The following is a 15585-nucleotide window of genomic DNA, read 5'->3' on the forward strand; positions in this document are numbered from 1 at the left end:
TTTTCTAAATATAGACAATTATCTTACACTGTGTCTTATCCCCTAAAAGGAGAGAGAAGAGTCTCCCCCCCCCCTTTTTTTCTTTTTTCTTTTTCTTTCTTTTATCACATAAAAGAGGGAGGAGTTTCTTCTTTTCTTTTTAGTTGGTGGTGTTGCAGGGTTTCTCTGTGTAATCTTGGCTACCTGGAACTCACTCTGTAAACAAGGCAGGCTACCCTTAATCTTGAGATCTACGTGGCTCTGCCTCCCAAGTACTAGGATTAAAGGTGTCCACCATCACTGCCCAGCCAAAAGAGTTTTGTTACAATTGCTGGTGGGGTAAATGCTAATTTAAAATTGCTCTTATAGGAACAAAGAGCAGTTCTGAAGACTCTGAGATGGGAAGGTGCCTGATTATAAGGAACAGCTGATGTGAATGAGAGACAGTGTAAAAGACTCCACAGAGTTCCTGAGGTCCACTGTATGTCATGATATCAGTAAGGACTTGGGGACTTTGGGGAGTGTAAGGTGGTTTGTGTTTTTAAAAAAATCATTGAAGCTAGGCAATTTATAGTTAATGGGATTTGAGTGCCTTTTAGGAAGACCACTGCTTTGTTAAGTGGTGAGAGAAACAAGGATGGATATAGGAACACCAGATAAGTGGCCATTAACAATGGTCAAATGAAAATATAGGAAGAATATACTTTTGTCTGAATCCTGATACTTATTGGACCTCTTTGCAATTTTGCAAATGGATGTTTCATAAAATATATCCAATCCAAAATTTCCTCACTGTGGCCAGTAATCAAATAACAGTGCAGAATGTCAGCACTAAACACATAGTCTCTACCCAAGTCTCCATGGTAACTGCACAGGGTAGGAAATCCATTTTAATACCTGGATCTGGGAAGGTTTTCTCCATGGGTTTTCTCCTTTGTTCCTATGGCTTTTTAAAATGAAGGACTGAGTACAATTGTGGCTCTGTCTCTTCCCTGGCTATTTCCTGTGATGAGAGGCTTCTTTCATTCCCTGATACCATTTCTTAGTGCCAGGCAGGAAGCTTGTGGCTGGCTGTACTCCATTGCCTTTGCTGGAGCCGGGTCTTCCTCTTTCAGGCCAGATTGCTTTGTTGTTGTTTATAACATCCAATAAATGCAAAATATTTTGCAAAAGCATTTTTCTCTCTTTCAGATGTAGTTATTGTAAGTACCTAGATGGTAAAAAGTAACTTCTTAGTTTTAGAAGAGTACTATTATCAGATATGTGAACCAGTGACAACCTTGTGGAATCCTATTCATCTTTAAAGTTATGGTACCAACGATATTATTACATACTGTCCCAAATTTTCTGTTACAAGGATTGCACAGTTTGCTTTGCCAAGAGCTAAGTTTTCTGATATACAGGAGCCTTCTTGGATCCTTTATATCATGTGGTCATCTGATATTTAGAAAAGAGGGTGGTTTTAAAAGAAATATACTTAAAAATTAAGTTGTGAACACATACACACGAGGTAGCTGAGGCTGGCCTCAAAGTTCTGATATGACGCTTTTTGTGTGGATGTATATTCTTGCTTTTTCTAAAATTCAAAATAAGCTGAGCTAGGCATACACCTTTCATCTTAGCACTTGGAACAGAGGCAGGCAGATCTCTTGAGTTGGAGACCAGCTAGTTCTACAGAGCAAGTTCTAGGACAGCCAGGGTTACATAGAGAAACCCCATCTTGGGGAAAAAATGAAAATGAAACATGAATGTGAAAATCAGTTCCAGGTAGTTATTAGTTGTTGTCGTCGTCATCATCATCATCATTATTTTAGATACCATCTTATATAGATCAGGCTGGGTTTGAGCTTACCACTCACTATGTAGCCATAATCCAAAATGACCTTGAACTCCTAATCCTCCTGTTTCCAACTCCCCAGTATTAGGCTTGTACCATCATGCTTTATTTTATGGGATACTGGAGATTGAACCCAGGGTTTTGTGCATTCTGGGTAAATGCTCTACTGACTGAACCACATCCCTAGCCCTACATACTTATGACATATTTGTAAAAATCTAAAATATGCATAGAAACATTACAGAACAAGAAACCAATTAAAATACTGTTTATTTAGAAACCAGTTTTTTGGAATATAATCACTTCTGAAATGATGTAAACATAGTTGCAGCTGCTTATAAAAGATGCCAAATAGCATCATAATTCACCAAATTTACCCTTGTAGATTGAAAAAAAATTAAGAAATTTCCAGGAGTACCTATGAGGTCCTGAGTCATCTGACGACTCCACCTACTGTGCCTCTCCTTAACGCAGTGGTTTGCAATATCCCTAATGCTACCACCCTTTAATACAGTTCCTCACTTTCTGGTGATCCCCCAACCATAAAGTATTTTTTGTTGCTACTTCACAACTATAATTTTGTTACTGTTATGAATCATAAATGTGCTTTCTGATGGTCTTTGGCCATCCCTGTGAAAGGGCTTTACAATGGGTTCACAGATTGAGAACCACTCCCTTAAATGCTAGAAGACTCGAAGCTACAAAAGTTTCAATTTTCCTTCCTTGGCCACAATATGAGTGCAATATGACACGTAGTTAATCTGCATTGCACATAACTTATCCGACAGCTCAACTCAACTCATGCATGCATAGCTCAGTGGAAGGAAGCTGGAATGTCTATCACCCATGTATAAAAGGATCCCACAGTTTAAGTGGACTCTGTCTTGGTATTTATGAGGCCAGTGGGCAGTTGTCTTTTCATAGCTTTAGCATCTTTTCATTCGGGTTTCTTTTTTGTCTAAAGATTTATTTATTTATTTTATGTTTCTGAGAACACTGTAGTTGTCTTGAGACACTCCAGAAGAGGGCATCAGATCCCATTACAGATGGTTGTGAGCCACCATGTGGTTGCTGGGAATTGAATTCAGGACCTCTGGAAAAGCAGTCAGTACTCTTAACCGCTGAGCCATTTCTCTAGCTTGACTCCTTGCTTTCTTTCATGTCAGTTTGTTAATCAGTAAGTAAATTCTACTTATTGGTTATACTCCAATTATATATCACAAAGCCCAAGAGATGACTTACCTGAAGCCAGGTGCAGTGGTGCATGAATTTAAGGCCATCTTCACCCTTGGTATACAGCGTGAGTTCTAAGACAGCCAAAGCTACACAGAGATCCTGTCTCAAAACAAAACAGCAGCAGCAACAACAACAAAAGACCACTTGCTGCTCTTCTACAAGGCCCAATTTAGTTGGATCACAATGATCTATATGTCTAGCTCCAGGGAATTAGATGCCTCTAGCCTCCTAACTCATGGGCCCATGCTCACATGCGTGTGCACGCATGTGTATACACACACACACACACACACACACACACCACTACATATAATTTAAAATAATAGAAACAAAATTTGGATTTTTGTTTTGTTTTGTTTTAAAAGAGCTTGATGTGGTGGTACATGCCCAGAATCTCAGCACTTTGGAGGTGGAGGGGCAAGAGGTCATTCTTGGTTACATAGTGAGTTCGATGCTAGGCTACAATGAGATGCTGTTTCAAACAAAGACATACATATATGTTTGTCTTTATATATGCATATGTGTGTATGTGTAAAGAATAGTAAAGCTCACTGATACAGTACATGTTTAATACAAGGCCCTTGATTTCCAACACCAGAAATATCTAGACTCTAACTGTATATTATCTTCCCCACCACCATCCTGGTTCTAACACCATCTTCATATAGGTGATCAGTTGTCACCTAGGACTAGTCATATACAAATGATCTGCTAAGAGATTGTCAGATACATACTCTGTTGTCCCTTAAGTATGTCTTAAGCACAACTGTTGTGTGGTATCTACTCAAGAAGACTATTTGAACATGGGTTTAAGCCAATAGACCATCGCCATTAGCAAGGTGGTGACTATACTGGATGTTCAGGATCACAGCTGTAGCCCGAGCCTTTCTCAGGGAAAGCTTTGAAGCACAAAAAGCATGTCCCGAGTTGATGTACTTGAGTTAGCAAGAACTGGAACTACAGAAGCAAAAAAAAAAAAAAAAAGTACGTTCTGAAACGTTACCAGACTTTGATGGACTAGGTCTTTCTTTTCAGTTTTGGCAGGTGATGCTGTATATAGGCTATTTTACAACCTGAAAGGTACTTCAATTATGGATTCAGTTGTGCTAAGGTCTGGGGCCCGGATATAACAACAGCCAAAACAATCGTGGGACATACGAAAATGAGATCATGTTGTTCCTCTGCTCAAATTCCATGTTGGCTCCTGTCTCCAAGAGAAAGTCAAAATTCTTACAGTGGCCTTCAAAGCTTCACTAACCTGTCTCTGACCTCTCTTAGCTCCTTGCTAATTCTATCAGCACTAGTACCCCCATATACCTTGCAGAGGACTAGAACCAGTCAAACTGGCTTCCTTGCTTTTCTTTGATTGTGCCAGACATACTCCTACCTCTAGCTGTTGCTTTGGCTAGGAATGCTCTTACCCCACCCCCACCAGCCACAGCTCTAATGACTTGCTTTATTTCTCACAAGCCCTGATGCAAAGATTGTCACCTTTCACCTTCCCTGGCCATGTCCTATGTCACCTTCTACACATTCCCATTTGTTTCAAAGAGCTTATTCACCATTTAAATGTAATGCTTTCATCATTTATACTGATGATTCCTTGTCTCTTTCACTAAATTGGAATTTGTCTCTTTGGCTCCCCAGTTTATTCCCAGATCCTAGGTGAGTTCTTCATATACAGAAAACCATGGAGAAATGGGGGTTGAACATAAGGAACAGAAGCATATTAGTACATAGGCAAATTTATGTAATGGATTAAGAACACATTGGGGGAGTCATTGTACTTTAGGCAGGTAAAACAATGTGAAAGAACGGAGAATTGGAAAACAGAGAACACTTTGTTTTTCTTCTCCATGTAGAAGCTTGCGTCAGGTCACATATGTCCAAAGCAATATCAAACTAATTTGCAATTGTTTTATAGTCTTTCCCTTTCTAATGCAGTTAGTTACCTTCTAAGCATTCAGTAGCTCTGTCACAGAAATAAAGGCATAACACCAACAACTAAAATTCCAGAGCCAGGCATGGTTGCACAGGCGTATGATACCAGCTTTTAGTGGGTGAAAGTTTAGAAGTTAATGGTCAGCCTTGTTTCCATAGCAAATTCAAGGCTTGACTGAGATACCGAGACTCATCTCATGAGACTGGTGCATCTCTGTGAATTTGAGGCCAGCCTGGTCTACAGAGTGAGTTCCAGGATAGTCAGGGTTGCACAGAGAAACCCTGTCTCGAAAAACAAATGAACAAACAAAAACAAAACCCTGAAAAACCAAAACCAGCCAAAAAAAATCCATCTGTTCGTTGTTTTGCTTGACAGACTTTACTTTGCTATAAGTCAACAAATTTAGAAGCAGTTCTTTGAAAAATATTTCTTGCTAAACCACATATATAAACAGTAATTTCCCTTTTTCTTTTTAGTTTTCTGCGCCTGGGTCTTGTGTTGGCCAGGTTAGTCTTTAATCCACGAGGTGACCTTATGCTTCTGATCCTCCTGCCACCATCTTCTGAGTGCAGTGATGACAGGCTTGTACTGTTGTGTTGTACCTGCTTTGTGTGGTGCTGAGGATGGAAGTCAGGGCCCATGTTCATACCATAAAAAAAAAAAAAAAAAAAAAAAAACACTCTAAAATCTGAGTACTTCCCTAACCCTAGGAATACTATTTGTAAGAAATGGGATCAAAATAAAACCCCTGAATCTTAATGCCTCTACTCAGAGGTGACTTTGTCACTCACCAAAAGCAAGTCACACAATAGTATAATGTCCTAAACCAAGGGGCTCTACAGATCACATGGTAAAGTATCACCTGGAGTACTGGCTAGTTGTAGAAATGTTCTACTGGGAGACTCATCAAAGGTTTGAGCAATAATATAATCTAACACAGATAGTGACTCAGTCTTCCACATTCCATAAGAAAATGAAATGAATGTGCCTAGGATGAATGATTTTCCTGGAAATTAGGTTTGAACCACCACCAAGAGAAACATTCAATTGTGTTCAGTAAATAAAGTTACATGGAGTGAACATGAGGCATGGAAGTACATTCACACCTTTACCCAGCACTTGGGAGGCAGCAGCAGGCAGATCTCTGTGAGTTTAAGGCCAGCCTGGTCTACAGAGTGAGTTCCAGGCCAGCCAGAGCTGCATAGTGAGATCCTATTTCAAAAACAATATAATGAAACAAACCCTGGAAAGGCTCATGTGAAGGGCTTCGAAAATGTGGTGTGGGCTTGTTAGAATCCAAGGATATATATATATATATATTGTAGAGCAAGGCATAGTGGTAGACTCCTTGAATCCTAGCACTGGAAGGTTGTGGGGGACAGGCAGGTAGATGTGTGAGTTCAATGGGCAGTGTGGTCTATATAGTGCATTCCAGGATAACCAGAACAACATAGTGAGACTCTGTCTTGGGAAAACAATGCTAAGTATCTACCTGCCATGCTCCAAGTTAACCCTTAGAGCACTGAAGTATACAAACCTAAGACTTGCTGCATCTTGATAGGTAATTAAAGACAATCATGTCTACAGATAATGTAAAGTAGTGATACACTCAATCACAACATGAAGTGTAGGAAATGAGCTAAATGTGACTCCCCTGATTTTATAAATATGTGTGAGAAGTGTATATTTGAAGTAATCCCTTAATTAGGATTTGTGAGGAACATATATTCGAAGTACGTTTTGTCACGTATTAAGTACAATAGTGTTATACCACATGGTCTCTGTATTTAGGAAGACATGTCCAGGGTGGGAAACACTGATCCAACTTACTTTACAAAGAATTCCTAATTTTAGTCTTTATTAAACATGATGGTTTTAGTGAACATTTCATTGCTGCACGTGCGCATATGTATATGTGTGTGTGTGTGTGTGTGTGTGTGTGTGTGTGTGTGTGTGTGTGTGTGTAATGTAATGTTTAGGTTAGGCAAATTAGAGCCAAATAAGATTTATAGTAAGCCAAGCAGTGGTGGCATGAGCCTTTAGTCTCTCCTACCAGACTTCTTGGAAAATTAAAAGATTCCATAGTCTTTTTTGGTAACTGATAAACAACTTTAAGTACACACTAAAACACAATGAATTATAATTTAAAAAACTGTGCATGAACGTAAAAAAATACCACCACTCCCGCCACTCACCACTCCCCCACCACCAAAAAAAAAAAAAAAAAAAAATCAAAAATGTAACTAGACTAGTAATGCTTTTAGGGCTGGGGAAGTACCTCGGGCTGTAGAATGTTTTTTGTTTTCTTCTTTTTTTGGTGGTATGCACATGGACCCTGGCTTCTATCCTCAGCACCACACAAAGCAGGCACAACATCACAAGCCCGTCATCCCAGCTCAAGGTCATCTCTGCTACCTAGTGAATTAAAGACTAACCTGGACAACACAAGACCCTGGCTTAGAAAACTGAAAAGAAAAAGGAAAACTCATGTTTATATATGTGATTTAGGTTGGACTATTTTTCAAAGAACTGCTTCTAAATTTGTTGACTTATAAACAAATAAAGTTCGTCATGATAAGGGTCTCCAAAGCAGGCAGAACAGTCAGATGCATCCCCCCTACCCCATGTCTCACTGTAGTGGTCCCACAAGAACACAAAGCTATGCAACCATAGCAAATATGCAGAGGAGCTAGGTCAGCCCCATCCAGGCTCCCTGACTGTTAGTTCAGTCTCTGTGAGCCCCTATGAGCCCTGGTTAGTTGATTCTGTGGGCTCTTTTCTTGTGGCATTCTTGACCTCTCTGGCTGCTACAATCCTTCCTTCCCCTCTTCCATAGGATTCCCTGGTCTCTGCCTAATGTTTGCCTGTGATTCTCTGCACCGGCTCTCATCAATTGTGGGATGAATCCTCTCTGATGATGATTATTATGCTGGACACCTGTCAAGGACTATAGGAATCGTGTTTGTTTATCCAAGGTCTCTGCACTGTCCAGACCTTGTTTCTGAGTCCTCCAGGCAGTAGGAGGTCTTATGGTTTTATAATCATGTCAATAAAAACTGGTGTCTTTACAAATGTTTACATTTTCTGGGTTTGTTAGTTGTGGAATGGAGTTTTCCTAACCACTCTAAACCTAGCCATCTTGTTAAACTATTTTCATTATTTATTTATTTATTTATTTATTTATTTATTTATTTGTATGGGTGTTTTGCCTCCATGTATGTCTGTGTATCACATGTGTGTCTGGTACTCTTGGGGGTCAGAAGAAGATATCAGATTCCCTGGAACTGGAGTTAAGAATGGTTTTCTTGGGGAAAGCAGCAGCACCAGATCCAAGATGGCGGCCAGCAGGAGACTGATGAAGGAGCTTGAAGAGATCCACAAATGTGGAATGAAAAACTTCCGTAACATCCAGGTTGATGAAGCTAATTTATTGACTTGACAAGGGCTTATTGTTCCTGACAACCCTCCATCTAATAAGGGAGCCTTCAGAATTGAAATCAGCTTTCCAGCAGAGTACCCAAACCACCCAAGATCACATTTAAAACAAAGATCTACCATCCTAACATCGATGAGAAGGGGCAGATCTGTCTGCCAGTAATTAGTGCTGGAAACTGGAAGCTAGCCACCAAGACTGACCAAGTAATCCAGTCCCTCATAGCACTGGTGAACGACCCCCAGCCTGAGCACCCACTCCGGGCTCACCTAGCTGAAGATACTCTAAGGACCATAAAAAATTCTGTAAGAATGCTGTAGAGTTTACAAAGAAATATGGGGAAAAATGACCTGTGGCCTAAAATCTGCCAAAAGTGATTCCAGCAAGTTTGAGCAGAGACCCTGAGCAGTTCATTCAGACACCCCGAAAATCAGGACTCTGTGGAAATTGACACTTGCCACCAACTGGCATCCGCTTGTGGCGGTTACTAACTTTCTACAGTTTTCTTAATCAAAAGTGGTCTAGGTGACATGTAAAGAAGGATTAAAAATTTCAGATGTTCTAAAAAAAGAATGGTTTTCTTTTCCTTTTTTTAAAGATTTATTTATTTTTATTATATATAAGTACACTGTAGCTGTCTTCAGACACACCAGAAGAGAGCATCAGATCCCATTACAGATGGCTGAGAGCCACCATGTGGTTGCTGGGAATTGAACTCGGGACCTCTGGAAGAGTAGTAAGTGCTCTTAACCACTGAGCATCTCTCCAGCCTGAAGACGGTTTTCAATCATCATATGGGTGCTTCAACTTAAACCCAGGTCTTTGGAAGAGCAGCCAATGTTCTCAGCTGCCAAGCTATCTCTCCAGCCCCTTGAATGAGTATTGATTTTTATTGAATGCATAGTTATATTAACTGGTATACTGTGTATGTGTGTTGCTGGGGACTGAACCCAGAGTTTCAATCATGCTAAGCACACACTTTTCCTCTGAGCTATATATACCTCAGACCCCTCTATTTCAATATTTATTGAATTGGCTGTCTTTCCTTCCTCCTCCTCCTTCTTGTTTGTTTGTTTTTTTTTTATTTTTTTGTTCTCTGTATAGCCTTGGCTGTTCTGAAACTTGCTTTGTAGCTCAAGCTGGCCTCAAGCTCACAGAGATCCCCCTGCCTCTACCTCCTGAGTGCTGGGATTGAGTGTAAGCCACGACTGCCCGGCTCCAATATCCTTTTGTTGTAACTGTAACCACAGCATTTAGACAGCAATCTTCTTTTTTATTTCTAAGATTAAGTTCAGCTTATGACTAATGCTTTGAATAAATGAGCAATGGGTTAAATATGTTAATTCCACTTATGAATTTTAAAGACTGTTCCATTCTGCCAGTTGGGGAAATAGTTGTAGGAATTGAACTGAGAGCTTCGTGCTTGCTGGTAAATCATTCTCCTGACTGAACTATATAACACCAGCCTTTATTCTGCCCTTTACAAAATAGATTGAGCTTAAGTATATGTGTATGTTCACAGGGGCCCAAGGAAGCCAGAGAGGGTTTTCGGGTTCCCTTGAGCTGGAATTCTGGCAGTTTTGAGTCACCAGACATTGGTGCTGGGAATTGAATTCAGTTCTTTAGAAACGCAGCAAGTGCTCTTAACTTCTGAGGCACTGTCACTCCAGCTCCATTCTGCTGTCATTTAACTCATTAAACCCTTAAGCTATGTTTAGAGGATGACAGACAAAGTGCAACACACACACACACACACACACACGTCACTGCATACAATTTTAGTCCTCCAGAAAGAAAGATGGTGCCCCACCTCCAATTTCTTGTGTCCCTTTGTTGTGTGCTGTTCTCAGCTAAGCACCTATTATAATGGACACTTTGCTGAATAAATAAGTATTAACGTGAATTGACTCTTAACTTCCGGTAAATTTTATAATCCGTAGGAAGGAGAGTATATGTCTATACTGCAAGTCCTGGATGGGTTTGGACTGGTGTGGTGCTTACTCAAATATTTGGGAGGTGCCAGTTATGTTGGCTCCCTAGCTATAGGCTTCCTGTATGACAGTGGGTAAGCTGACAGAGAATGCATGTAGGAGACTTTGTCACCAATATCAACCTTTGTATAGAATTGGGGGAAATCCATGCAAGAATGGTTGAGGCTCACAATTTCCATTTAATCATATCAGTTCCAGACTGGGAAGTCTAAAATTTGCTCATTGATGAAATTAGGAATAATGCTTAGAAGGAATTGTAACAGACACTTGAAACCAAAGAAATTGGAAACTGTATTCAAAGCAAGGTTATGGAAATCAAGGAGTGAGTTTTCATAAGATGGTGGACCATGCATCCTAGAGAGAGAAAGTGCCACCCAAGTGCTAGCAGTGTAATTTTTACATGGGACCATGCATTCATTTACTTGAGAACTCAGGAGCTCTCCAAATTCATCCATCCACTCTTCCATCTTTCTTCCAAGGCCTAATGGGAAAATCCCTATCATGGGCCTGACAGTGGAGATTTTCTGACCTCACAGAAGTCCTTGTGACAGCACTGCTACCCTTTTAGGACCTGGAGACGTCACAGAGGGTCCCCAGTCTGGGCCCCGTGGCTTCCGGAGGTTTGAGGGGAGCCAGCCAGCTGCTCTAGATACTTGGTCCTGGCCACGGAAGAGACTGTGCTACTCCGCAGCTGCTGCTCCGCTGTTCCTCCGCTGCTCTGCTCCGGTGCTGCTGCGAAGCAGAGGTGGGCCCGCGCCCAGGGTGTGGGGTTGGGTCATTCTTGCTGGTGCAAGGCAAGTTTCAGGAAGGAAACGGGGCGAGCGAATTGTCCAAGCAGGCCACTTAAGTTTTCTTTCTGGAAGAGACCCGCAGTTTGCCAAGCCTCTTGAGGCTTGGTGGCCTGCCCACCAGTCCTGTGTGGGGGTGGTCCATGAGGAGGTTCACGCTCAGAAGTATTATCTGAGGTGATGTAGGGAGAATGGCTCTCATGAATAGGAAGTGCATCTGTGACCTTTGCTCGTGCGGCAGGCATCACTGCCCACATGTCCCTACCAAGATTTATGAGAAGACAGAGAAACCATGTTTTTTCTCCGAATACACCGAGAAGTATCCTACCTATCATTCTTACATGCCCCAAGAATCCTTCAAACCCAAGGTAGAGTACCAGAAAGTAACTATACCAATGGAAGGCCTGTCCACAACAAAGAGAGACTTTGGAGCTCACACCATAGTACCGGTGAAACGCTATCATTCCGAGAAGGCCACTCCGATCCAAGACGAGATGGATTTCCTCACAACGTATAATCAACACTACAACTACTGCCCTGCCAGTCGAGTGAATCCCATCAGACCTCGAGACAACAGACATCAATGCAATGACAAAATGGAGTGTGTGCCTACGTACAGAGCTGATTATTTACCCTGGAACCAACAAAGAAGATCTTTGATTCGTCCACCACAATCATACCGTCCTGCGTCCTGTAGGTTTGATCATAGAACCACACACCAGGACGATTATCCCATAAAAAGTCCTGTGGATACTGTGAGTTACAAACCTCCACCTGGGCCCATGCTCTGCAACCTCCCTCTGGAGAGTATGACAAGCTACAGATCGAGCTATGTGGCCCATCCTGTGGAGAAGCGGTGTGTGTACGAGGGAGAAAAGTATAAACCATGTGAAATCCCTTTTGATGACCTTACCACCCACAAAGATTCCTACAAGGGTTTGATGGGGGAACCTGCCAAAAGCTGGAAGCCTGTACCAAATCACTCTGGGTTAGATATACCTTTTCCATCAAACACTGAATTCCGAGAAAAATTTCAAGCTTGGCCAACACCCAAGATTGTCCCCAAAGAGCCCATTCCCTACATCCCTCCTGAAGGGAAGATGGACCTTCTGACAACTGCACAAGCCGACTACAAGTGCCCCAATGGTGCTCCTGCTCAGTCCTGCCGGCCAGTCATCTATTTGAAGAAGAGTGAACGATTTGAAGGCTCCACCACCAACAGAGAAGATTATAAACATTGGGGCAACACCCGCCGAGAGTCAGTCAAACCTGCTCACCAGCTGAAATTCCCTGATGAACCTATGGATTACATGACCACCAATCGTACCCACTATGTGCCTCATGCACCAGTCAATACCAAAAGCTGCAAGCCAACCTGGTCTGGCCCTCGTGTAAACATCCCTTTAGAAGGTCAGACCACCTACTCTACGAGTTTTACTGCTAAGGAAATTCAAAGGTGCCCAGCTTCATACTCTGAACCCCCTGGCTACATCTTTGAAGAGGTGGATGCTGTAGGGCATAAGATGTACAGGCCGGTTTCCCGAACCGCTACTCATGAGAGCAACCATCTTGGCTTTGGTGATGCATAAAGAATTGGCCGTCCCAGCCTGTCATTGAAAAATAGTTGTTTAGAAATTGGAATTGCACAGCACGCTGAAAGCAAACAATTACGGATTATTAATTGGACAAAACAAATTCCCCGAAATGAAAACAACATAAACCAAACAACAGATTTCATCATCAGTTTCAGGATATTTGAATGGAATAAGAGTCACCTAAAGAAAATGACATGGAACCACCAGCAGACCAACTCCTTTTAACCCTTCCTCGACTGTACCTCCCCAACCCATCAACATTCCTGCTTTGTGCTCATGAAATCAAAGCTGGTCTCAAGAAAAATATTTCTCTGATCTAGGTGCATTTTATTAACGTCATCATTTGCTAGGCTTCAAGTGTCAATAATAAAATTTATATTGGGGAAAATGTAAAATGGTGTGATCATTTTTGTTTTTTAATTTTTCTTTAAGAAGTTTTGTAGTTAGATGAGCAGTGGTGGTACATGCCTTTAATCCCAGCACTTGGGAGGCAGAGAGAGGCAGGTAGATCTTTGAGTTCAAGGCCAGCCTGGTCTACAGAGTAAGTTCCGGGACAGTCATGGCTACACAGAGAAATCCTGTCTTGAAAAACCAAACACAAAATTTTTGTAGTGTTGTAGATTAAAAAACAAACAAACATAACCCTTATACATGCTAAGCCAGTACTTGACCACTTAGCTATACCCCTAACACTTTTAATTCATTTTTTTTGTTAAACAGATTTCTGTCACTTATATATTGAAATTATTCAATGTAAATTTATCTGAGTATCAAAAACTGTTTTACTGTAAGAAATACGCTCACCTTAGTTTCTAAGCAAACTTCACACTACATTGGTTTGTAATACAGGAAAATGTATTCGTATACTTGTACTGAAAAAAAAAAACACCATAAAATATGCACAAAAGTAACCCTAAGCCCATTAGCTCACTAGATTTGGTTTAAGTAATTTAGTAAAAATAGATAAATATATATAGATATAATGTGAAGTGAAAAAGATTACTAAGTTGTATATGGCAAAAATTTTAAATTTAATTCATATATTTTTTCTCTGTCTCTGTTTCTCTCTCTTTACCCTATAGGCATTTTTATGGCATTCCTGAGTGTGTAAACAAATGGGTTTCTACATCTATATCTGTTTCTTGTGCCTTTTGGGGGCCATTTCCTTTTGTTTGTTTTACCCTATTCCAATGTTTTACTTTTTTGCTTTATCTTTTATTTTATTATCCATTAGAAGCTAATTTGTTTCTTATTGAGAGATAGAAAGGGGATGTATATGGATGGTGGAATGTGGGGGAGGAACTTGGTGTAGATGAAGGGGAAAACATAATCAGGATACACTATGCAAGAAAAAAATGTTTTCAGTAAAAGAAAAAAATCTGATTTCAATGAGGATTTGGCTTGGTTTGTTTTTCTGACACCACTTTTTTTTTTTAACATATAGCCCTGGCTGTCCAAGAACTCACTTTGTAGATTAGGCTGGCCTTGTCCTCACAAAGATCTGCCTGAGTGCTGGGCTCACCATCACATCTGGGCTTGAGGAATCATTTTTAATACATAATTTTTCAGCATATCATGAAATATTTAATAACATATTTACTAATAGATTACATACTTATAAGATATATACAATATTGAGATCTCACATTGATAATGGATTAGAGAAATATCAACATTTTGGTTACTTAAATGTTAGTTAATGGTTAAATTGTGTGCTATTAAATTTTGTTTTTCCCTGAATGTTAAAAGTATGGTCATTTTTCCCCCCATTAAAGTATGTGTCATGTGTCTTATATACCAACTCACTATGTTCCATGATGATTTTGAGCTCCTATTTTTACCTCTAGAATGCTAGGATTCTGTGGTTTTGGGATTGGAAACCATGGTTTCATATATGGTATACAAGCACTCTAACTTGAGTTGCATTCCTAGCTCACTTCTCCATATGCAACAGATCTGTTAAACTTTTACTCAGATTTCCTCTGGGGAAAATATTCTGCACTTATAAAAATAGATTTTTTATAAGAAGAAAATCATTGAAATTCAAACTGGAACTCAATATTTATTATGTGCCTAATTTTCACAATTATTCTAAAATCATCCTTGTGAGAAACTTTGCTAACTGTAATCTTCTGGTGCTTGATGAAAGGTTATTTATTACCTGAAAATGATTTCACAAAGAGGCAGACATTATGTAAATTGTTTTGGATCATAAAAATGAATGTCTTCTCTTAGAAAATAAAAATAATCTAAATGGTTATGGGGCACTAACTAAGAATCATCTTCCAAGGACTTTTATCGTTATCATTTCCCCTTATAAAGCAAAGAAATTCCCCTTATAAATCAAAGAAATGTAAACGCCTCTGATGCTACATTTTGCCATTATTGTTTTATAATTTAGAGCTGAGGATGCAGTACTTTAACAAGGAAAAAACATAAAAAGGACTTAATTAAAAGACTTTTATTATTCTACAGTTTGCAAACATACTCCTTTTTCATTTATCTGTTCTTTGCTCATTTGCAAATTTCTTTTCTTAATGGTGCAATACTGTTATGTCATAGTACTTATACGATCTCTTTCTACTTTAAACTTTAAGAATAACTCATTATTTCGTGACTACAGTTAGAAGGAACGTAGGTGGGAAGACCAGAGCAGCAGCTGCTAGCTAGCACAAAGGAAAACTGCAGTTTTGCAAGCTGACTCCAGACTTCCTGGCTCTGTCTTCCTTGGGACTAATTCCTGCGATCCATACTAGGGTCTTTGCCTTAGGGTTTGGGCTCCCT

The 15585-nt window shown here is 40.2% G+C and overlaps 1 protein-coding gene and 1 pseudogene across 2 annotated transcripts; both read left to right on the top strand.

Annotated features, from left to right (window-relative positions):
- The first annotated feature begins 8328 nt into the window (after positions 1-8328).
- On the top strand, positions 8329-8776 carry LOC308414344 (ubiquitin-conjugating enzyme E2 L3-like; annotated as a pseudogene). The gene has a single exon. The product of its transcript is annotated as a ubiquitin-conjugating enzyme E2 L3-like (transcript).
- Positions 8777-11397: 2621 nt separating this feature from the next.
- Positions 11398-12795, top strand: LOC308414831 (stabilizer of axonemal microtubules 1; the record flags this gene model as incomplete). Its single annotated transcript, XM_080910047.1, has 1 exon — positions 11398-12795. One exon carries the CDS (start codon positions 11398-11400, stop codon positions 12793-12795), a length of 1398 nt encoding a protein of 465 aa, XP_080766173.1.
- Between the last annotated feature and the right edge of the window lie 2790 nt (positions 12796-15585).

Source organism: Micromys minutus (assembly GCF_963924665.1).
Source record: "Micromys minutus genome assembly, chromosome: X".
NCBI classification, from domain to species: domain Eukaryota; kingdom Metazoa; phylum Chordata; class Mammalia; order Rodentia; family Muridae; genus Micromys; species Micromys minutus.